Source organism: Diadema antillarum, unplaced genomic scaffold, assembly GCF_040938485.1.
Source record: "Diadema antillarum isolate AM-2024a unplaced genomic scaffold, OU_Dant_1.0 seq00000266_RagTag, whole genome shotgun sequence".
Taxonomy (NCBI): domain Eukaryota; kingdom Metazoa; phylum Echinodermata; class Echinoidea; order Diadematoida; family Diadematidae; genus Diadema; species Diadema antillarum.
In genome coordinates this window covers 1,054,167-1,080,398 of record NW_027271303.1, presented here as the reverse complement: position 1 = coordinate 1,080,398, position 26,232 = coordinate 1,054,167, and the positions used below count along the sequence as shown (strand labels likewise).

The window sequence follows — 26,232 nt, the reverse complement described above, 5'->3', positions numbered from 1 at the left end:
ATCCAGTACATGTACATGCATAGCCACGAAAGCGCCGTGTATAAGTATCCATGCCATTGCAAAGCACATGCCTTCGCGAACATTCTTCTCCCCTACATAAGCAAAGCCATGTGCTCGCTTGCAATTCCTACTCGACTCACATCCAATAAAAAACATGCCTCGCTCATACAGCCCAGGTTGTGTGCGTTGTTTAATCTCAGTCATACACTCTGAGGGCAAAGTCCATTGTTATCGCGCGCCTTCGTATCTTGTTATCTACTGTCTTTGGTTTCAACTTTCAATACAGCTGTACACTGTGATCTGTGTGTACGTCACAATCTTCCTCAGTTGTGACTGGGCAAAAGTTACGTGATTGAAATGAGGGCTATGAACAGTTACGTATTCAGTGAAATGGGGGAGAGAGTGGGAGGGAGAGCGTGAAAGATGAGAAGGGTTCAATGCATGTGCGAATACGTAACGTTTTATGAATCTAGACTATGAGCTGACATTGATTACGTGTACACGCGTGTTTGACAGAAGAATCGAACCCGGTTGCGATTACTCGACATCATTGCGAGAATGCAGGGAGAGCTGGAGGGTCGCGCCGAGGGGTAGCGTGTTGTGTATTCATGTACACGTACAGTACGTCAGTATGCATGTGTGTGTGCGTGTGTGTGTGTGTGCACTACATGTACATGTCGTATGCCGTTAGTGTGTGGTGAGTACTCATCGCGAAATCGGGCACCTCGCTTAAAGGGGCCGTGTTTGCTACTCCCAACCTGTCCCGATTATGCGATGAATACTGTACCAACATAACTTGGAACCAGCGTGGCTTTGTGAAACAGCATTTGACAGGAAGAGCACTTTACTGCTTGGGTCTAGTAAATCAACTCAAGCAACATTAGTTTCCTTTAAACACAGACTCATTGGTTTCTGTACTTGCTGAGAAATCATCATCAATTGTCATATGTAAATGTTGTGCTCAAGATGATGATTTGATCGTGGGAAGCACAGCACAATAGAGTTTCAATGGAAAAAGTTTAATACTCTTTCCGTGCAGTGATCGATGACACTGTAGGAGATGCCTAGTATCGAAATGAAGAGGCCATAATGGAAATCATGGTGTTCCCATATCACCGAGTTTAGCGAAGAGACTGTCGTTAATGTCGTTATTAGATTTCAGAATACAGTGAAGGCTCTTCTACCTCGGCCCTCTGGGCTTGTGATGGTGCTGTCTCTGTATGTGTATGGACATCATCTGACGTCGTGGCCGATGTCGAAGCCTCTGTCGTCGGAGTGAGATCTGGAGGCGGCTGAGTCTGCCATGCTTGCCTCGATTGGGGTCTTTGGCTAGTTCCCTACAAATGTATTAACAAAAGATTATACGTATTAGCATTCTTACACAGGGATAGACAACATAAACGAGGGATATCTCTGCTCTAACCATTCTGTCCCAAGTTCCACATGCAACAATGAATGATTTAGTGATTTCAATAGACAATTAATTCTAGCATTTTTTTCTTTTTTTTGGTCAGAAGAATTCCTACAGCCTGATTTCCATCATTTAGTTTGGCATGTCATGAACACCAAACTCGGATGAGTTTGTATCATTTTAATGCAGAGACTGCATGCTCCCTTTATTTCATTCAGCTTTTGATAGTGAATTCCATCTTCCCTTGCATGATTAGCAATATTGAACTGATAACCATCATCATCCAGTTATATATATGATACAAGTTTTAAAAGACCTTAAAGCTATAGAATCAAACAAAACTTTTTGTGTGTTTCAATTTCTTTTTGAGGTCCTTCAAAATTATATGGTATAATAGCAGTTTTAACAAGCAAGACACCTCCTAAAAATATGGAATATTCAATAACAAAGGTCTGCCAAATTCATTGATTTGGGCCACATGCATTAAGTTTACAGCTTGAAAGTTTTCCAAGTCCACACTTCGCCCAATAACTCTAAATGGAAATAAATATAAAATCAAGTTGGAAACAAGTTACATTAACACTTCACATTCTCTGCAACTTCTCATTTCAACTCAAGGGCCACTTCTTGCTTGAAGGACTTTTAATATCTATCTAGACGAGCCTAGTACTGTTTAACTGAACAGATGAAACACCTGCTCTACCAGTATCTTTCCCAGAATGCAGAGAAATGATGAGCATGCTTGGCACCACAGAGACACTTACAGAGGATGATGCAGTACTGTTGAATGCTGTGTGGGTGTTGAAATTCCCACTGGGTGTGGTGGCAGCCCTATAGATGGTCTCCGCCCGAAAGTTTGGTGGGTCCACGCTGCTCTCCGACTGCGCGTTCGAGAGCCCCCTGAATAGGTCGTTAAAGACCTCCTCCAGTCGTTGAGTTGCTCGTTGCCCTGCTGATGGCTGCTGCTGCTGCGGCGGCGGCTGGTGCTGTTGCTGGCTTGACGTGGAGCTCTGAGGATGCGAGGTGCTACTCCTATTGCTAGAAAACGAGGTCCTGCTAGATCCGCTCCCAGCCGGACGGTTGAAAGCGGAGGGATGCGCCTCCACATACTCCACTATGAGGTCTACCAGATCGTCCTTTTCAGTGCAGGCTTGGGTGGAAACACTGTGAGACTTCAGGTACAGCCTCAGGTCCTTGACTTTCAAGTTCATTAGTTCTGCCCGCGAGGGGTGCAGCGCTATTTCACTGCATGTGCGACAGCATTTCCTGGGACTCTTGATGTAACAGTCGGCACAGTAATATCTGTCGCAATCCATGCATCGATACTGCAGATCCAAGAACATTGAAGTTGAGTTTTTTTGTAATGTTTACATAGCACAAACAGTACATTGATGATGACTGGCGGGGGAGGGGACATACCGAATGCTCCACCCAAAGGGTTTGAAATGCTATTGAGGGACTTATAGCCTCCCGAAATAGCATTCAAACCCTGAGGGTGGAACGTTTGGTACATGTTTCCGACAACAAAAGTCATCATCTGTTATATTATGTGGGTTAGTCAAATACGTCAACGTCAACCACCAAAGATCGTAGAGATTCAGTGTACGATCTTTGCAACCACCATGCCAGCATGCATGCAGCACAACGCACTCGATCGCTCGCTCGCGCTGAGCCAAATTCATTGTGCGCGCGCGGTCCTAGGCCTTCTGTCATTTGTTACGTGAAAATGTTTTCCCATGGGAGAACATTACCAAGAATGTTCGCCCATGGGCGAACATAACAAATGTACTGTACCTCCATCACGTGACTCTGTTTAGCCAACCACTAACCGGTATTTGACTAACCCATTTAATATTAAACACTATGCTACCATCCGATTCTATGTAGGTGATTATCACACTTCCCTTTGTTATTGTTCGATTGTGTATCAATGAAGTTGAGGACAAAATGCAATTCACCTACAGGGCACATACAATTGTACGTGCTTGTGTACCTCATATTTTCTTTCATATGAGCTTGTTTTACACATCAACTACTCAATAGTACAGAGTACATATACCAAAGTTGAGATGGACTGTTATCATCTTGTTATTTGTACCCTTGACACAGGACATGTGTAGGCTATAAAATGATTGCCCCGTATATGACTCAACCCATTATGAATACCCATGAACACTTGTCAAAATTTGTGCTGCATGGTTTATGTGTGTACGTAAAACTACCTTTGGTGGTATACATGTACATGTACAATACAGGCTTGGCTCAGTGTATCAGCATTCATAACTTCACATTACTCTATAAGCACGCCACTTGGGATATCAAAAGCATCAATTCCAATCCCTTTTTAGTATGGACAATGTCTTCGTTGATATGTTGACCTTTGTCCCATAATCAGATTTCACACTCCAATTGAAACCACAGTTTTGTTTGATAGTTTATAAATTGTACCATTGTCTCACACTTCAGAACAAATCATGCACTTAATTGTATGCTGTATAGTAAGTACTTCAAAAATATCAGAGCTCAAAGACTAAAATAAAGCGCAACAGTGGAAAATTAACCTACCACGTCCAAGAAAACCAGTTTTCACAGCTTTGGTACTATAGCTTTTTAATCATAATTTTCAATATTCAAAGACAGGATTTCAAGAGGTAGAGAAGAAGAAAAAAATCTGTAACCCTTTGTTGCTCATACAGAAACTAGTTTTCTTTATGGCATATCTTCAAAAGTCTCTTAACTGCTAAACCTGTAAGTGATTCTTAAATTGGGAAAGGTTGACTCCAGTTGAGATTCTTCGGCTGAATAAAGGTGGCCTCACACTATGTGGTTCTTTCTTGCGACTGCTTGCGGTTTCAAGAAGTTGCACGCGGTTCTCGACTGCATGCGACTTCTCGTGACTTGGAGGCATCCGCAAGCCTTGCGACCTCCTTGCGGCTGCTGTCAAATTTTGAACATGTTCGAGACCTTGCGATCATCTGCGGTTGCCTCTGCGAACCCTTGCGACTGGCTGAAATTTCGCAAGCCTTGCGGTTGTTGCGCTCACACTATGCGACTCGATGATTGCGATCTGGCAACCGCAACAGATCGCAAGCACTGCGATCGAAAAAAACGCATAGTGTGAGGCCACCTTTATACATAGAGGTCAGAGAAAGAGCTGGGCACAATTTGTCACTGGGATTTTTTAATATACCGGTACCGCCAATTTTTTAATATACCGCCAGCATTCCCACTCCATGGCATTCCCGTGATACTAGGTCTTTACACTACAGTACATGTAAGGTTCCATCTTTTCATTTTAATATCCAATATAAGAAACACAGTGAAATACACAGACACCAATTTACTGACAGCAAAATGTGATAGCTTCCACAGTAAAACTCTACAAGCACTTGATTGGTTAACATCTTCTACAGAGTAGTTTGAGCTCACCTTCCTTTTGAATAGGTTAAATGATGCCGAGCACGCCTCACACACCATGTTGTCGTTTTCATCGACCGCTTCCCCGTAGTAATTTTGCCTGCTGGACGGTCGTCGGTTGCCTCCGGCGCCACCACTGCTGCCGACCCAGTGACCGCTTTCGCCACCGGTACCACTGGCTCCCGCTTGATTCACACCGCCACCAGCTGCAGCCCTTCCCTCTGGCCGCGCGCTGCCGTTTCTACTGGGGGGCTCGGGCGACGAGGTGTAGCAGAAGGTGTAGACCGGAGTTGCTGCAGGACTTACCACCGGCTTGCCCGCTCCTGAACCCATGGAATGCAGAACTTGAATGAGTTATGGCCACAGATGGAAGGACATTCGTAGATGTGTGATGGTCAAGGATGATGGTGAAAGGGGATGAATGCGGTGAGAACACTACAAGGTTATCTGCAGAGTATGATAAACAAAACATGGCTACCAATGAGTCCTTCATGGTTTCAGGTGTAATACTGTACATGGGCCCTGCAAAAAAAGAAATAAAGAATGCATAAATTTATCCACTATCATCATTGCTTCAGAAGAGAATTCCCCTTTTATTTTTGACACCAGCACACAGGGCAACAGAAAATTAATGTTTTAAGTCTAAAAAATGTATATATTTTATGTGCATTACATTGTACAACCATAAACATAAATAGTGGACCATTTGTAATGTTTTTCCAGACCATGGCAGGACACTTTTGTATTAAAACCCATGGTAAAGAAATAGATACAGCTGTACAATGCTGTATGATACCAAGTGACAAAACTATGATATTTTCAGTCCAATCAATAAAATCAATTTTTCTTACAATACAGTACACAATGCTACAACCCACAATGCAAGTGTCCAATGATTTGTGACACATACAAAATGTGAGGAAGGAAACAGTGAGTAATAAATGAAGATAGACAAATTTGAGAATGCACAACATGCATGAGGCACTATGACATCAAAGCTGTTTTGTGAATGCTGAGGGCCTGGTATGATGTTGTGTAAATGGCTACCACATAAAATTCAAATTGAAGATACAATTTAATGTACACTGTACTGTGACTGTGTTTCCTTCAAAGTACTGTAATATGACTGTTGCATATTTTTAATGACAAATGATTACTATCATTGCTGGGAACAAACAGAGTGTTCAAACCACAGGTTTTGAAATACAATTACAAGGCAGCTTGTACAATGTACACTACAAAAACACCCTAACTTGGTTTCAAAATAGACATGCACTGTGTGTTTCCATCAATATGATTTCAAACCTGTTGGATGGAACATTCTCTACTGTTCTCTATACTGCTTTAAAACTGACTTTTCAAATAGTGTTATGACAATTTTTCACCATAATATAGTGAGATATCTTCCCTGGCATTGCCGAAGTCAGTCACATACAGTATACATGTAGTACACATGTACATTATTGTTATGTACAATGTAGCCAGTTGAAAATGATGTTAGCTTTTGTTTGTGTATGGGGATACGGATAGCATAACACTACAAGGAAACTGATGCAAAGCTACTGTATGTATTAGTATACTTGGGTGACCCGCACCTCGTCTTGGCTAATATTTGTGCATATTTGAATCACATTTCGCCACTGACATTCTCTGAAATCCAAATCACATACAGGAAAAATGCTGAAAATTCCAATGGAATCACAAGTTTACTGATCGATATCGAAAATTCGCAGCTATCGTCGTCAAACGCGAACGATGCAGAATAGTTGTGCGTTAAGGAAGGGGCTCGCAACTCATCACCACGCTCCCATAGACTTAGCATGTAAAAGACGTGCTCGGGTGACCGTGATGCTCCCATAGACATACGTGTAAAAGATGTTGCGGGTGACAGTGATGATACTTACAGTTTGTACTATATACTGTAAAACATGATATATTCGCGGCACGAAATTTTCGCGAATTGGAGCCGACGGCCTTTTTCGTGGCAAGAAATTTTCGCGAATTGCCTCTTGCGTTCAATGTATATAGTGTAGATAAGAAATTTTGCGTGCATTTTAATTTCGCGAATCTTGGTGCTCGCGAAATTCGCGAAATTAAAATGCACGCGAACATTTCTCGTTTTACAGTAACACGTATTCCTATTAGAATTTCAGATTTTCGCGAAAACTGTTCGGTTTCCAACACAATTTGCTTGGTTGTGGTAGCCCTGCTAAGTTTCAAGCGTACTGAAGACAGTCCCGGGCATAAATTTTTGTTTAGTGCGCTTAAAACAATTCTGGCTGGGTGACGGTATTCGGGCCCCTGACAAGCTGCGGGCACCTCACTATATACATTGTATGTACCAAAGTGTATCCATAATCTGAAGGAGAAGCAGGGGACCTGCATACTGTAGATTAAATACAATATACAATGTAACTGTGTCTATAACATGGGGCGAAATTACGACTTTGGCAAGCAAAGAGTTAATCCCAAGTCATGACCTCCCGCTATTAAACAAGAAGTAAGATCAAATTGAATTCTTACATACATGTTGTACATGTACAGTACATAATCACAGTGTTCACAGATTGTACAAATATTGCACAGTGTATGATGACACAAGCAGATCATACATTTGTACATTGTATCTATCTTCCTGGAGTTCTGCCTTATCATTGTTTATTCAACAAAGCATACTGTTTAATCCTGCTAAGTGGCAGTGATGACCTCTATGTTGTACACTATACGGTGTATGCCTTCCATCATAATCACTGTGCAAAAAAGACGTGCCCTGTGTTTTCCCCATTACTGGCTTTCCTATCAAATGTTCACTGTGTCTAATGCATTACTGTATGCTTTTTTTGTTGAAGTCTATGGCTCCTGAGACAATACAGTATGAGAGTACTGTACACAACAAATGCCTTACTACAAGTACCAGACCATGGTACCATTTTTTTCATATTCTAGGACTTCTTGGTTCTGTACAGGCTTGACAATGGTGTAGTGGGAAATCCAGAGGCCGAACTGCTGGATTAGTGACGGATCTTTAATAAAACAAAAAATCTCATCTGACTGAAATGTATGTACTTAAATGATTAAATTTACAAGCTAAAGGCTTGGGTTAGTACTGGGGATAGTATCATAAACTTGCATTTAACAAAACATACAGTGTGCATTGTACTGCAGTGGTGACATTTACAACGCAACTCTAGTCACTAAAGACTACAAAAACAGTAACCCAACACCCAGTACCAGTGTACAATGTATCCCCAATAGTGTTCATTTGACTGATCTCAGTACACAGTGTACATTGTAACCCCACACACTTGTAAACAAATTATGCACATTGTACACAAACCTGACCTTTGACTTGAGCTCATAATCTCAAATAAAGATATTAATTTTGCAAAATGGTAGAACTATGGTTGGCAAGAAGCCTCATTTTTCATGCAATTCATATCACCAACAAATGTTTCTTTCTGAAGATTTGCTCTGACAAACATCCAATTATTGGGCATTGTGGGCACTGGGAATGGATGACCAAAAATTTACCAAAATTTAGATTTAAAAAAAAAACACTTTATAAACTAGTATACACAGTACAGTATATAAGGCATAACTCTACAGCTGTGCATACCATATAGCCGAAACCAATTACAAAATGGGTCTTCTTAGAACTCTTTCTTCTTCTATTTTGTTACAAATTGTAAATGACACTATTTGCCTAGAGAATGGCACCATATGCTACAGTGTAACTACACTGTATTGCTGGTCACCTCAGGCAGAAGATCACTTTGCAGGATTAATACCCTGCTCTCTGCGATGAATGAACGAAGAAGGATCTTTTACATACATGAACACACATGCACAGTGTTATGTGCACATGTCATGATTCCCTCTCACACACACACACACACACACACACACACACACACACACACACACACAGGACCTCCATTTACAGTACAAGTTCAACAAGTAATGTCCTCTCCCACAGATAGAGCATTTTGCTTCTTACTGTACCAAAGGGAACATCCAACAATGCTTGAATAGACTTGTAATTTGGGAATCAAACCAGAGTCAGTTGATTGTGAGGCAGACGCAGAGACCACGAGCAACATCGCTTTCTTACAAAAGGAGCCGCTCCTTTTAAAGCGATGTTGCTCAGCGAGTTTATACTCGTATGTATTCTTTGTCTTCGCATTCATAAAAATGATCCTCAAGATGCCTGCACAGAATGAAGCTCTGCAGAAGCCCTCACAGAAAAACAAACAAAAAGCGATACAAAACAAAACAAAACACTGTAATAAGTGGACAAATCCTTTGAATTTCAAAGGACTTTCATTGGAGGCACAACAATGGTGTTTCCTTTTACGTGAGAGCAAGGAAGGTTACCATTATACTGGTCTGCTTCCCTTGCAATAATTTCTACAAATAGTCCAGGCTAGGCTCCATAGAAAGTGCACCTAACCTTGTTTTTTTATATATACAATGTTTTTTGATGGTTTCTTGTCAATTCGAGGGTGCTGATTCCAAATCCGATTGATGCCACTCGCGTAACCTTGAGCATTTTCGGCAAAATGCAAAAATCCAAAATGGCCGCCATATATGCTAATTTGGCCATGATAATCCCAGTTATGTCAATTTTATGACCGATTATTCCATGAAAGTTTTTTAAATTTTTGTTCCTTGAGTAATTCTACTTACACATACAAGAAATTTTTCATTTGGAGAGGCACATTTAGTATTTTAAGCTTATTTTCAATTCAAAATGGCCGCCACTCCTATACTCATGTACTATATGAATGGCAAAAAATATGCATAGAAATAGAAGACGAATCTTTAGTCACATACCTTCACTTTTATCAAGTTTTGCATGTGCAATGCAAATCTGATGAGTGCCAATAGCAAAACAAGGAAACAAACAGAAAACCTATTGTTTTTAGGCTTATTATATTCTTCTTAATACAAAACTTCAAAATGGATGCCACTCATATACCCCTGCACAATATGAACGGCAAAGTGTACATGGAAATAAACACATTTTCTTTTTTTCTGTCACTCAGGTACACTGTTTATCAATTTGTGTGCTGATTATAAATCAGAAGGTTGTTAGTAACAAAAGCTGTTTTATTGTTTGATGCAAACATCTGAATTTGCTGCGTACCTCAATCTGAATTTTTCCCTAGGAATTTGGAAAAAATCCACCAAAGCTTGAATTGACGCCAACATCAAGATTGTTTATCAGGAATTATTAGATATGAACATTTGACACTTACTTGCCTTGAGATGTTTGACAGTATAATATTCACTCTCATTTACTAAATTAAAAGGCTGAATCCTAGATGATCACACAAATGAAAATTCCAATTACCTGTCCTGTTCTACATTATCTAAAAGCGATATTATACAAACCTTTCAGTCCCCTCATGCGAGAAAGAATATGAGGCAGGGGAAAAAGGAAAAAACGGACCACCTCACTTCCTGTCGTCAAATCTCTGAAATGAAAACAATGCCCCGAAGTTTTTCATGTTAACCCAGATGAATTGTATATGGTAGATGAATTTTATCACCATTTTTTTCGAAGTGAATGTGTTTGCGTATATGATGTCAAGAGAGACTCTGAGATCTGTGCAGTGCTGCCTCATTCTGAAAGCAGTGTTATAACAACTTCACACTGCTTGTCTTTAATCTTCAGCACTTGCAGATTCAGGATTGCTCTAGGTAACCAGACCGGCTGTGTTAGGACTCTGAATGATGGCCTCCTTAATGGTGGCTGTAAACTAACTCCACTAGAGCTCTTTTTAACATATACATGGTGACATAACATTCGCTTCACGTAGGAAGTTTGCAGATGATCTCGCCTTTACGTCTCATAGAAAGTCCTTGGATGACTTCAGCCAAGTACTGACCCATCTCAAGACAATAGAGGAGTACTTCACCTTCTGGCGACTTTGCCCCAACCTTTATAAGATTATCATCAGACCCATGCCTTCCATCTCAATAACCATCTTGCCAACGCTATGTTCAAGGTAGCCCTCTGTGGCAAGCCTTCCAAGCATGGGCTAAGGAAGTCCACCCTTCTTCACTGGCTCTCGATCACTCTCCCTCACGCTGGAAGGAAAGGATGACAAGACAAGTGTCACCACCTCACCAGTGCCGTCAACGCATACCCTGACCTTCTAAACACGATAGCATAGGGGCATTTCATGAAGCGTTTTGTCTGACAAATTTGTCTGACAAATTTGCTCTCGGCCAATAAGATGCAAGGATTTTAGTAGCTTATAACAACTGTCAAAAAGAAAAGATCTGACAAAGCGCTTCATGCACTCTAAAAAAAATCTGGGTCAAAACTGACCCGGAACTGGGTCCGTTGGGGTCACACACCTGATGACTTGGAATTTGGTCATGAAGACCCGGAATGGGATCACCCTGATCCAATCATGACTCTGGATGGGGTCATATCTGACCCCATTCCTTGTCATTTCTGACCCGGAACGGTGTGTGACCACAACGGACCCAGTTCCGGGTCAGTTCTGACTCGGATTTTTTTTAGAGTGTGAAATGCCCCCTTGAACAACCTGCCATCAATGCGTCTGAAATCCCACAAACCTAGATTTCCCTCCCGTAACTTGAAAGCTTTGACCCCAAAACAGGTTGGTGCAGATGCTGGTCTGATGTCATCTCTGATACCACCCAAGTTACCTACAACTGTCTCTGGCCTGGCAACAAAGCCATAGGGCTTCAACGGGTGGTGATCAAGCAAGTCTTCATGTCTTCATTTAGTTTCTATGGCAAAATTGCCCTCTGACTCCTGAGGAAGTGCTGAACATCACCAGATGTGGTTGCAATTAAAGCAATTGCAGGACTAATATGCATCTTTAGCCTGAGAATTCTTCAAATATGGGGCTGATGTCGCCTGCTACCAAACATCCAATTGCAGGGTTCTTTAAAGACAATAAAAATGACAGTTTTATTTTTAAGACAAGACTGAAGGAGATCATGATGTCAAAGTGTATATTATCAACTCCTGGGAACTGTGAGAGAACTGAAAGAGTATTTACATTGCTCCTTGGTTGATGTTTAATTAATAATTTGTACCGTATTGCGTTTGGACAGTTTAGTTTATGCCTTCACCAGTTTTTGTTGTTTTAATTCAAGAAGAAAATCAAGTTTGCTCGATAATATCAAGGCGGTACTTCTACATTATATCATATCAAAGTGATGGAGGTTATGATCCATTTCAAACTCGCCTCAGGACTCCTCCCTCCCCCCCCCCCCCCCCAACTCCTTGCTGGTAAAAACAAATGTACGATGGAAAGGGTTTTTAGTTGGGTCATTAATGTCCGATGTGTTTTTGTCTGCAACCATGTATCTCTGCACTTACTGTATAGGATTTTTCTGTACTTTGTTGATATGGTTTTAGGGGAATGCATATTAGAAGCTTTGTTTTCTAGCTTCCCCTCCATTTTCAACATTATTTGATAAATACCATTCATGTAGACTTCTTATTATATTGTGTTAGTATTACATTTCTATATTCAACCTGCATGTAGAATGTGATGGTATATTGATTTCTTGCGAGACGTTTAGTGAACTTGAATTCGTTGTTGAGACAAAATGAAGTATATAAGAAATTGTGTTAAACATCGTAAGGTTTATGAATATTAAATGCTCAAATATACATGAAGGCCCTCTATATTGTAAGTGACACCCAACATATTTGTATACACATGCAACACTTCATGCCAGCGTAGGTATACGGGACTGGAAATACAGTAAATTTGTTCTACATTTCCATGCATATGTTTTGCCATTCATATAGCACATAAGCATAGGAATGGCGGCCATTTTGAATAAGAAATGACCTTTAAATACTATATGAACCTATGTGAAATGAAAATTCTCTTGCAAATGCAGATGGAGTAACTCTAGGAACAAAAATGTATAAAGTTTGGTGGAATAATTGGTCATATAAGGCACATTATTGTGTTTATCACGGCCGAATTAGCATATCTGGCGGCCATTTTGGATTTTTGCATTTTGCCGAAAATGCTCAAGGTTACGCGAGTGGCATCAATCGGATTTGGAATCAGCACCCTCGAATTGACAAGAAACCATCAAAAAACATTGTATATATCAAAAAACAAGGTTGGGTGCCTTCTAGCCTGGACTAAAAGGGCGAGTGTCTTTGCTTAAATGGCCTGTAGTATACAGGATCTTTGCACCCTGTACAGTGTACTTGTGATACGTACACTGTACAATTGTACTGTCCATTGTAGGTCCAACTAGTGTACAGTATCTTCAGAGGTACAGTATCGTCAATGTTCATAGTACAAGCTGCCCTAGCAAACAAGCAAAAACCCTGAATGCTGATAAGCTATTATGGCATTGCTATGAAAGTATTCATGAGTACATTACTACATGTAGCTTGATGCAATCAGATAGTACAACGTACCATACACAAAGGTGCCATGGAAAAAATAAGTTGATCCCTAAACAGAGTATACCAGTAGTCAGTTCCAATTATGTTCACTTTACTCACAGCCCAACAATAACCTCATAACACTTCATAACAGAAGCATAAAAAAAAAAATAAAGTCTACATTGTAGATCTAAAGTTGAAGGAAACAAAAGACTTGGTCCTTTAATATTCATTTCAGTTTTCATGCTATTTTTTGTAAGTGTTGGGTTTTCATTGTTTTGTTTTGTTTGCTTGTTTGTTTGCTTGGGTTTTTTTTTTTGTGTACAGTAATGGGGGGGGGGGGGGGCAAACTGAGACTTATCTGCAACTGTGTTTCTGACCACAATCTTTTGATCTCAAACTTTCCCTAGAGAATCTGAAGCCCAAGTGGACTTTGAAAGCAACACACCAGCTCCCATACATAGAGTGAAGGGTGAAGACATGTCACTTGATTTAAAGCTGTCCCAAAAATATCAGTATCTAGTGAACCCCTTGAGTTAGTAGACAATTTGTATAGGCCCTACACTGTATACTTTTGATAAATTGAGGATAGTGTCTGTGACAAATTTTATCCTTTCATTTGGCAATTGAAAGAGGACATTTCAACTAGACATTGTGTACAGTGCTCAGACTGTGCAGGGCTTGACTCCAACATTTTCACCAGGTGACCCCTTTGGGCCAATAAAATCTTTTACTTTAAAATTCTGGTAGCCTGACAGAGAAATGTAGTGGCCCAAAATAAAAGGAATTATAAAACTTCATTCTGAATACCGCTGCCCTATCAGGCCACAAAAGATAGCCTTTTTGGAAATTTGGTGGCCTGATATTAATTTCCAGTGGCCATGGGCCACTGCTAATATCGAGCACTGATTGTGCTGTATCTCGTATCACTACAGCTGGTTTCTTCAACATAGAAAATTTAGCAAAACACCCAAATTACAATTTTGACCTGTTATGATCTAATCACAGTGCGACGTGTAGGTTTTGTGTTACACTGTACACAGGTAGAATGCAACATGCTGATCGATCGTGCCCTAGCAATGTTTTCCAGAAAGACGTCCTTTTGAGACAGCCACCTACCGCACAGTAGAACTGATCCATTATACATTGTACAATTTGTAGCTCTAGCCAATATTAGCGCTAAGACAGTAGGGTCTGCATCACCCTAGGACACAGCACAGACTCAAACTCTCCCGCTTTCGACGGGAGATCTCCCGCCGAAAACCCATTTTTGCGTGTCCAGGGCCCTTAAAGCAGAAATTTATAAAGAATCTAGAAATATGACAAGTTTGATATCTATGGAAAGCTAAGAAGCTAGTTAACAAAACTGGATATCTTTTAGACGATGTAACTTTACCCCCAAACTGTTTTTGAGATTGAAAAAACACCCAATTTCCATGACCACGTAGCTCCGTTCGCTACAAGAAACATCGGATTTGAGCGACGTCACCAAATGTGTATGAGCTGACATGCCGTACGGCTATTGAGACCCGCTCTGGCAAAACCCGAAACTTCTCGGCAAATGTGATTTCGCGCTACAGCCCGAAAAAGGTCAAAAAATGACCTACCTCAGGGACCAAATTGACATTTTGGTATCATGTTGTAGGGGAAATTTTCTAGTTTCTGATTGATATCAACAACATTTCGAAATACAACCTACAAAATGTGAAATTTTGAAGAGAAAAGTGGAATGTCATTCTCAAAAGTTGGCCAAAATCTTACGTCTAAAGACCAAATCGCCTTCGCTTACGGCGAAAATGACTGTTCTTTTGGCGATCGTGTCTTAGATATTCTGCGTTGAACCCCAACACATTTGGTACCTACAGAAAGCTCTACCTCTGCTTATTCCAAATATGGTCATGGCATGATGTCATGCTACTCACTTTCATTCATGAATTCGTCTGAAACATGCGTAAGTTTTGTAATATGCAAATCGTCTCCCAGACGCGTAAACAGCCTTGTTGCTTTTACCAAGACACGTGATCGAAATACGTGTTCACGATTGGTCAACTGCGCCGCGAACCCCCTTGTTTACAAGCAATCTACGTGTTATACTATGGGGATCGCTGCGGCAGCGGTGCATGCTTGCATGCAACACGTGTATCGTGACTGCTGCTCAGCACGGAAATGTTGCAGTTTCCCGCTTTGTTAGACTGTTTTTTAGCAAGCTGAAGTAGAAATTAGAATTTAAACCAACACACAAGAGAAAAAGAAGGTCACATTTATCTATCAAACCTTCATCATGCCATTTCGAAGAAGAATCAAGCTGAAATCACGGCATCAAGGAATACCTCTTCACTGCCGATTCTGCTTGTACTGTTGTGCGTACACCTGATCACGGCAATCGCGAATCTTGAGCTGATTACGGAAGGTTTTGTGCTTTTCAAACGTTGTATTTCCGTAAATTTATGGGTGTAAAAATGATTTCCAATCAATTACAGCTCTTTGACTTTAGTTACATTGTATCATCCTTCATGAGTATGTAAGATTACCTCAGCTATACGCAATTCCCCCACAATGATCGATTTGTTGTGTCAATAATAACAGCAAATTGTGGCTGTAAGAAGGAACAGCTGATCACGGCAATCGTGAATCTTGAGCTGACGATAGGTTTTGTGCTTTTAAAACTTTGTTTTTCCGTAAATTTATGGGTGTAAAAAATGATTCCAATGAACACAAACAAACAAACAATTTCACGACGTGAATATATAGTTTTGGCAGACGATTTATTCTAGATTGACGACAAATTACACACTAATTTCCTGAAAAGTGCACACAGTTTGCCTATAGATACGTAAATTCCACTGGGTAGAATACACATTTAGTGACGTCGCAGATTTGGCACTTTTCGTAGCCGCATCGAACTTTTTCCAGTGCTCAAATTTGGTAAAAATAAAGATTCTTATATTCAAAGCAGAGACAACTTTATTGCACGATTTATGTCAGAAATTAATCAAAATCACATTAAATGATGGAAAATAGTCAATTTATATGACATTATTTCCTATAAATTTCTTCTTTAAGCAAGCCATGGACACGGGCAGCAAGGAACTTCGCGCTTTGCGCTCGTAATGTGCATTTCGCGCACATCAAGTTTGAATCTCCCGTTTGCTTGGGGTTTCAGGCAGGAGAATCTCCAGATCAGAAGGTGATTGGGGTTGGAGTCTCTGACACAGGTGTCCACTAGGTAGTAGGACACTATTTTCCAACAAGCTCCATACGATTCAGGGGTTTATGCGTGTTCAAAGTCAATACGTGTTCAAGGCTGCTGAAATGTGCGCCGCGCAATAACCTTGTTGGCACATATACAGTGTACATGTAAAATGTACATGTAATTTCACCGGTGACGTTGCGACGTCCATTGGTGACCGAATACTGGCAAGTCGGCACTTGCATTCAACTCTTGTACATTGTGAGTCACTGCTGCATTGCCACGCACGGAAATTGTGTTTTTCTTTTCTGTTAAATTGCGGATACCATCACACTCCGGCTATTAACACCCCCGTCACACTAGAGGCGGAATGAGTCGGAATGCCGTTGGAATGAAAATTCTTCCTGCATTCCTGCATATTCAAAGTGCATTCTAAAAATTCTGACGACATTTTGAGTGTGTTCCAAGCATTCGGGCCCATTCTTGTGGCCAGCCTGAATGTTTTAAGCATGCTTAAAACATTCGAGGAGCATTCGAAGTGGAGAAATAACGATTATTATTCGAAGGGTATTCTTACTGGACTCTAACTGCTTTCTAAATACTCCTACGGCATTCTAAATATTCCGACGGGATTCTAACAGCATTTGAAACAATCTGACCTCATTTGAGGGAGAATCAAAACGGTGTTGCACCTCAAATTCTGCCAAAATATCTCAAATGCTCAAATGCTCATACAATTACCTCCAGTTAAATACTGGTGAGTGAAAAGGTTAGAGTAAAGATAAGAGTTTGGGTTAGGGTTAGGATTAGGTTCAGTATTAGGAGTAGGGTTAGGGACACGGGAAGGGTCTGGGGTAATTGCTCGGGGGGTAACTGGCCTAAACACTCTCTTTCAAGGAGGTCTTGCCGGAGGACAGCAATCTATAGCAAAGCAATATGGTCCAAGGATGATCGGGTTGAGACTGATGAAAATCATCGTTTTATACGCTATCGGAGACCATTCCCGCGACATTCTTGACACACACGGGACATTCGTGTTGCATTCTAAGTACATTCTAAGTGTATTCTAATTTTTCGGGCTGCATTCTGTTTGACTTCGTGAACATTCAAAGATAATTTGGTAGCCATTCCGGGAACGTTCTGACCGCATTCGAAATGAGTTTGTACTGCATGTGAGGTGCTTTCCGACCATCAGACTTCGGGCAGCAATCGAACCGCGATCATGCAGCATTCGAAGTGTTTTCTAAACATTCTGACCGCATTCTAACAGTATTCTGAATATTCCTACAGCGTTCCAAGTACATTCGAGCAGCATTCGAGAGCTAATTCATTCGGAATGTGCAAGAATGATTCGAGACGGGTACGAAGTGCATTCCAAGTATTCGAACAGCATTCCCTATCAAATTGTTAGAATTTGAATTTTTCTCCCGAATGTGGCCCGAATTTGGAAAATCTTTAATTCCGGCTGGTTCTGCTCGATTCGTGTTGATTCCAAATACATATTGTAAGTGTGACGGGGGTATCTAGCGAGGCCTGGGGTGAGCTTGCGATAAGCAATAAGTCTCGCAAGAGAACGCCGTATTTCTTGATTTTAAGCGCTTTTTGGTGACCCCTGCTCTTAAAACTGGGCTTATTAAATTCGCGCCCACGCTTTGGAAAAGTTGCATCGATTCTGCATTTTTGACGGTGAAATTTGGGATTTTACATGGGTTTTTGGAGGGGTCTCATGTCTAACTCTAATGTATAACTCTAAGATGTAAGGGCCTATTAAAGGCAGGGACTTTCCTTGTTGTAAATGACAGTGCCAGTCGTGAAATTATGTGATTTGCGTATGTTGTGACAGTAGAACTTGCTGGCTATATGGCTCGTGATTAGTGATATGGGTGACTGAATTTTGGTAGGTGACCGAAGCAGATCTAGCCTACTGCTGGTAGGCTTACCCTTAGCCAGACCAGACGCTGTTGTGTTTACCAAATACTGTTACTGTGTTAGTACCAAAGAGTATAGAAGCTAAGATTAGAGGGTGTACTCTCGCGATTTCGCACGCAAACGGGTGTAGTACACCATGGAGCCCCGCGTGCCCCGCATGGAGCCCAACGGCGGCCATTTTAGTAACAAAACCGCGACACGTGAGCCTATGGAGAAAACCCTACCTTCCATGCATTTTCTTCATTTTAAGAAAAAACACAGCGGTAGAATTGTTTTTCAGGCCTCAAAATATCAGCAGAAGTATATTTTCTGTCGATACGTTCAAAAAAATTTGAAGAAATGTCATTACTTTTTAATCTGTAGTCCTTCAAAGATCGTATTTGAGCTGACAAATGCCGTCTATCTCTTTCTCTCTCGGTCTACTTTCTTTAGCTCAAACTTTGTGGGACTGCATATTGGAAAATAAATGACATTTCTTCAATTGCACATGGTTAGACAGGAATGATACTTCTGTATGACAAAGCGAAGTCCTAATTACATCTTTTCCCCTGTACAAAGTGTGTACATGTATGCCCCCTAAAAAGGGGGAAAATGAAAGGCAGACAAACGTCACTACTATAAAATCTGGGTTATGATCACATAAAATATGCCCTCTATCGGTCATTCAGCTAATAATGGCGTCACTTTTTCGCCCATGAGCATACTACGCGATATCGTGAGAGTAAGCCCTCTTAGCGTAGCTTCTATTCTCTTTGGTTAGTACGCTGTCGCTACTTACAGCGACTGGGCTGTGCATAGTTAGCTTACCCTATACTGATACCCAAATATATTTTACCATATGTAACAGGTGATAAAACCATTTTTAATACGAGGATGTTTTTGATTTAGAATGGATTTCAGGTGGCAGATTAAGGGAGATTTTCGAACGCGGTGACCGACAATGCCTCCTTCATTGAAGCGTATGTATAACACACACGCTGTAATAATATGTGGCAGGCTATGGGCGGCGAACTAATTCAGTGCCGATATTAGTTCGCCAGCCCGGACGTGCATAAAACTTACGCACAAGTGGCGACCATACGGTAATTGGGCTAATACACCTTGCATTATCTCTCCCTCCCCTAACTGCGACAGCCGCCACACGCAGTGTGGCGGCTGCGCCGTGCTCCCATAAAAGATCTTCATGTTGAACAAACGGGTGCCTTTGCGGCGCTATATTTCCTTAATTTTTCAACAGAAACTACTAGGAATACTTACATGGGTCGATGAAACCTAAATGACTATCATCGGCGACTGTTTGATGCATTTCATTGCTTGTGATGCACAAAATGATGTCTTATAAGCAGCTCACCGATGTTCACAGAATTCACAATCACTTGCACAAGCGCACAGAATACTTGAACTATAACATAAGCGAAACTGCGGGGAAGCCGCCAGGACCGCGCCTGGCGGCGCGGTCTCCGGGGCTATCCCTCCCCACGCCCTCTCTTGAAGTTCGAGTTGCTCTAGCTCAGCTCCGATCCGGTTGTGCTAATTTGGGTGGGCAGATGTGTTTTGGGGATGACGGTGCGGTGCGGTGATCAGCTGGGGTGGTATTCTGAGGTCGTAATTAAGTCTGTAATTAACTTCGTGATTAAGTCGTGAAGTTAATAGGCCCTTAATCATGGGCAAAATCGGTATTCTGAGGACGTAATTAAGGTATGATTAAGTCCCCTGTAATTATCTTAGGTCCCTCCCATCTAATTGTTATTCCATCCAATCAGACGCGTTGTTAGAAGCCAAAATGATGATTACACGCGCAAATATGCCCTCAATGCGCGCTCCTCCACGCCCCCTGTCATTACAACCCAAGAGCTCCGTGCGCACACTCCGGTATTTGATTACAACCCCTCACCTACGCACGCGAAGATCTCAACCTCTTTGCTCACATAAAATGACAAAATTCCTCGAAGATCGGCTATATTTCTTTTTTTCTCTGAATTCTACGGATACCATGATAACAAGATTCAACCGCTCCTCGGTTAAGGAAGACGGTAAGCATCGTTGTGGCAGAGAAAACACGATGTAATGCGTGATATCGGAGTAGTTAATGACACTCTTTGGTATCATTAAGTTTTCCATTAACTTTCATACTTAATTACACCCTCAGAATACCGATTCGTAATTAACTCTGTGATTAAGTCCTCTCAGAGGTGCACGCGCATTGATACGCGCAAACGCGTAGGTCCTTCCCGCCAAAACGCTTGTTGCTATGGTAGTTAATATACCCCCTACTTAATCATGCTCTCAGAATACCAATTCGGTAATTAAGTGCTAATCAGACACTTAATTAGCTCTCAGAATACGGCCCCTGGTGATGATGATGGAGCTACTGACAGTAATTTTACTGACTTAATACTGTATAGACCTATACTAGGCCTAGTACGTAGTAGGCTTACATGTATATGTACAATGTATAACGCCAAAAAGACGTCACTCATCAGTAAATACTCGACTGGTACAAAGTAGATTCCGCAATCGACTGTACAACTGAAAAAAAGGCAGTCTCCATTGGCTTTACACGTACTACTATATACCACGTACGGCACACGCAGTTAAACGAGACCCGCGGTCATCAACATGGAAACGGTGGGCATGTCCGACGACGTAACACTAACACGATAACCCAGTCGTAGCCGTAGGGTTACGGAATACAGCTGGACGGCAACAAGTGTTCACTTTAGTAAACACACAAGTACTTACCACATGTTCATAATCCTTTTAGTGTAACGTATCTGCAAGTAAAGTGGAAAGTAGCAATCCGTATGTTCAGATGTTGGTGTAACTATAAGAGAATCACGTTGTTTATCCGGGTTTTTCCTGCCTTGCGTGTAGTAGGCCACTAGCCACTATGCACTGCTGGGCTGTGACTAGACTATCGAATCGTACGTAATCGCGTGTGTACGTACTTGTACTGTACGTGCATGTGTACGTACGTACGTAGGTACACGATGTGCATGGACAGCGCACGCTTGGGCTCGAAGCGAAGGGAGGTGTGTGGTGCGCCCTGTGAGTGGTTGAGCGCACATAAACAAAACTGAAGACGGTAACTTCGCGGCTGCACCGTGCACACGTCGCACACCCACACGCACGGCGCTACATTCATGCCGATGTTCGTCCAAAGGTTTAGATGGGGAATTTCGATTTCAACTTTTTGCGAGATAACTATAGTTGAATCGCCGTCTCAGCCAAACCTATTTTATCCCAGGAACATGGTGCATGCAGGAAATATAACAGGTTTGACTGACTTTTCTGCAACTGATATTTCTGTCATAGATATTTTACATTTTCTATTTCCATTTCCGTACATTATTTACATCTTTAGTATAGGTACTTTTAAAATTGGGTGCCTCTTGTTCAACGAATATGACGTTGTAAAGACATTCTGCATTTCTTGACAGCTAGAGCCAACATAAATAACAATGTAAGTATAGGCCTAAAAGGCTGGCTGTGTCTTTAATTATAATCTAACTTCATACATGAATAAATATTGTGTTGAATAACCGAGAGTCAAATCATGAACGTTTAAACATTTTTTATGCAATCAAATTGTTTTCTGATCCTAAAAAAAAAAGACAAGAGAAAGAACATGAATTCGATTTTCACCTTAACTCATGAAGATATCAATCTGACCTCCAATCTGTTTTTGTTTGACATTCTCTCAGGAATGTGCGCGCGTATATGTTTTGCTTGTTATTTTTTTAGTCGTTTACTGAACTTTGGCTAGTAACATTTCGTATTTCTTTGGAAAGCAAAGAAAATGACAAAGTACACTACGTAGGCCTTACTTTGTGTCATCAAGAAAGAAATGATAAGGTGATGGAATACTCACTATCCCCTCCCCTCCCTCCCTTCTAACAAAGAGATTGATAACTGTATCATGATTCAGTAATTAATCAAACAAATTGCTCGATCCCATACAGACGTGTAGGTCAAAATGTATTATATCCTACCATCATGACTAACAGTAGTAATCAAATATACCATCGACACTGAGAGGTTCCGGTTGAAATTCAATGGATTGTAGGTGGCTGGCATTGCACTATTTTTTTCTGAGGGGCGCAGCTCCTCAGAAAATTAAATCATTATTGTTACGTCATCATGCAACGGTCACCAGGTTGCGTCACAATAGTAGCGATGATGACGCTGCGCGTTTATTGCTGCGCGTACAAAAATTGTTCAAGAGCGCAAGCTAGGATGGGGTAAGTGCGCAAAAATGTAAACAAAGCGGCTGGAGACAGTGTTGTTGTAGGACAATCCTACAAAAGCCAGCGATGTCTTCAAACTGACTGAATTGCTGACTTCCGGACGTAGATGATTTCTTCCAAATTAGGTGTGTAATTCGACTATCACACACTAATTCGACTATCACACACTCAGATGGAGGATCGGGTAAGGCCCCTTTTCGTTTAGTTCATATCCTTTTTAGGACGTTTTCACTTTGTAGATGTCTCTTTTCAAGAAATACCGTTGCGGTGGAGTTGGTTATTGTGATAATAGGGAGCTTTAGATTTTGACGCTCGGACGTTTGAGCCGACGCTTGCGCTGGACGTTCTCCTCTCCCTGCGTCGTGTGGAAAGGTAGCTTTAGATTACGCTGGGACGCAACGTATAAAAAATAAAATCGCGCCCCCATATGATCAGTGCATGAAGAAGCTCTCTACGTCGTAAACTGTGCGGACGTGAAAATAGCCCAGTACGCGTAGTAAACAACTCAGGCGACGCAAGCTAAAAATAGATTGACTTTACGCGCGCTACTGCGCAAGCTCAGAACATGTTTTTTTCCTTTGAACGTCCGCGCGTCTAAAATCTAAAGCTCCCTAATACTGGTTGATGTCCGGTTATTATAGCTTTCGAACTCTTGGAGTGGATATGGTAGGCCTATATGTGCCTGCGTTGTCGTTGGAACTGCGTATACATAATGCGATGAAGGGCAGTCGTCTTCAGTGAATACTTACAGAATAACTCGTGAGATATTCGAGGGCCGCGAAACTGCGTAAATGACTGTGGGATAACGTAAAACCGTTAAACATAATCTCTCCTATATACAGACTAGAAAAATCTCAGCACCTGGGGGGCGTTTCATCAACGAGTTCGTCGGAGTTTTCACCGACAAATTTGCTATCAGCCAATCAGACGCAAGGATTTCATTAGCTTTAACAGTTGTCAGTGTAAATCCTTGCGTCTGATTGGCTGATGGCAAATTTGTCGGTGAAAACTCCGACGAACTCGTTGATGAAACGCCCCCCAGGTAGTCGTGTACGGTGTGTGATTGAGGGTACCACCTATCGTCCCTTACAAAAAAAGTTGAATGGTGTACCATTGAAGCCCCGTTACCATTCATTTACCCTTCAGTATCTACCATTTGAAATATTCTGGTTTTGAATGGTATAAGTATACCATTCAGTCTACCATTCATTTACCTTTCAGAAGTTAACGCTTCATTTACCATTCACCCTTCATTCAACATTCACCCTTCGATCATTTACCATTCAGATAACCATTGAAACTAATTTAAATAATTGGAACATCTAATTTGCACACCATTCATTTACCCTTCATTTACCATTCTGAACTACCATTGACACTGATTTAAATAATTGGAACATCTAATTTGCATACCATTCATTTACCCTTCATTTACCATTCAGGGGCTGTTGCATAAAAGTTACTATTGTGGTATCTTTGCCATCCAATGGTAACTACCATGGCAACAATATTCAACAGCCAATCAAAATCAAGAATTCCATGGAAGTTACCATTGGATGGCAAAGTTACCATAATAGTAACTTTTATGCAATGGGCCCCAGAACTACCACTGAAACTAATTTAAATAATTAGAACATCTAATTTGCATACCATTCATTTACCCTTCATTTACCCTTCACAACTACCATTGAAACTAATTCAAATAATTGGAACATCTAATTTGCATACCATTGACCATTTACAAAATACCACTCAGTATACCATTCATTTACCCTTCAGAAATACCATTCAAACTGATTTTCTCTACCATTCATTTACCATTCACCATTTAGAACTACCATTCAAGGTCTACCATTCATATACCATTGAACTTACCATTCAGCATACCTTTGATATACCCTTCATCATTCACCATTGGTCCACCCTTCCATTTACCACTGGAACTTACCATTCAACATTTTCACCTTTCACTCGGCCGTCATCATGTGTCCACCACTGACTTACCAGATACCATTGACTTTAACCATTCAGCATCTTTGAAGGGTATCCCAATGGTATACAATGTACCATTGGATTAGGCCTACCACTCACCCTCTATCACGCATCGCACTCTTATAATGGGAGAATAGTCATATTATTTTTGTGCATGGTTACTAACGATATTCATTATGCTCTTATTATTAATATCCACAAGTGCTGCTTAATCACAGTTTGTGATGAAACATAATGCATACACAATTCCTAACAATGTTAAAGCTCAGTTCCAGCATGAATATGAAAAATGACAATGTTTTCATCGATTTCCTTAAGTTTTCGAAATTTGGATTTTAACTAATTTGAATGTTCATGATTGTTACCATTCATTTACCATTCATTTACCTTTCATCTACCATTGGTCTCGTGTTCATTTATACAGGGGCATATCATGTAACGGATATAAAAATGTACCCGTTATATATTTCAATGATACAGTCAAACCTGCCTTAGCGGCCACCTGTCTATAGCGGCCACCTGCCTCTCGCGGCCACTGAAAAATCCCCCGAGAGAAAAGTCATGTGCCCTGTTGCATAAAACCCTTACCGCTGGACTTACCGCTCCTTTCTAGCGGTAAGTCTTCAAATTAGCGGTAAATTTTATAATCCTTGATGCTGATTGGCTGTGACGCCTAATTTTGACGGTAGTTACCATTGAAATTCAACGGTAAGTTTTATGCAACGGGCCAGCCACCTTTCTAACGTTGCCATGCAGCGGCCACTAATTATTTTTCGCGGAAGATTTTAACCTGTCTATAGCGGCCACAGACCCAATGGAGCCGTATACACCATACCATATTCATAGAGACAGTATGTATTTCATAAATAGATAAATGATTATAGATGTGAGATATTAATGTCCCACTGTAATCATAGACTGAATTGCTCAAAGAATGCCAACCTCAAAAGAGATAACAATGATTCCAAAACGGGCATTCATATCAAATGAAAATATAGTTTGCATATAAAAGTGTTCATTAAAACAGTTGGGGGTTGGGGGAAAATAAAAACAACCACAAGAAGAAAACAAATCACTAAAATTTAGAGCTCTATCTATAACATGTGTCATCTTCATGCATTCTAATACTAATCCAATAAATACTAACAGAGAACCAGCGGTATAAAGAACCTACAGAATAGCAGCATGACTCTCAGCATGTATCTAGAACCAACCATTGAAATATTTTTGACCATTAACAGTTATCACAGACCAACCATTCAAATATATTTCACCATTGACAGTGGTTACCACTGATCACTCGAAACCTCCTACTGAAATAACTTTCACCATTAGAGTTACCAGTAACCACTGCAAAGCTCGTTGAAACTCCTTTCACCACTACATGATACGTGGACGCATGTCTACACTTTGTAATACTTGAAGTAAATCGATTTAGATCTTAAAACTTAGAGCATGGTCTTTATAAGTATGTTGTTAAGACGGTTGAAGGATATCAATCTGACTGCACTGATCAGTGAAAAAAAAAAGTTTCTTAACACTATCACACGCTTATGAGTAAGGCAATAGATAACGGGAGGCGAAATTCCACAGGTAATGAAATGATCATAGTAACAAATACCACTGACAATGCACTGAAAGC

At 40.9% G+C, this 26,232-nt stretch overlaps 1 protein-coding gene across 1 annotated transcript in view; it reads right to left on the bottom strand.

The window, feature by feature from the left end:
• The window catches only part of LOC139729839 (E3 ubiquitin-protein ligase RNF34-like), a 30,424-nt gene extending 9,197 nt beyond the window's left edge, over positions 1–21,227 (bottom strand). The window contains exons 1-4 of the mRNA XM_071640764.1: positions 21,094–21,227; positions 4,841–5,275; positions 2,176–2,736; positions 1,185–1,337 (exon numbers count right to left, since the gene is read on the bottom strand). Of these exons, the coding sequence (XP_071496865.1) occupies positions 1,185–1,337; positions 2,176–2,736; positions 4,841–5,161 (1,035 nt within the window). The 5' untranslated portion in view covers positions 5,162–5,275; positions 21,094–21,227. The remainder of the gene's footprint in view (positions 1–1,184; positions 1,338–2,175; positions 2,737–4,840; positions 5,276–21,093) is intronic.
• Positions 21,228–26,232: the final 5,005 nt, after the last annotated feature.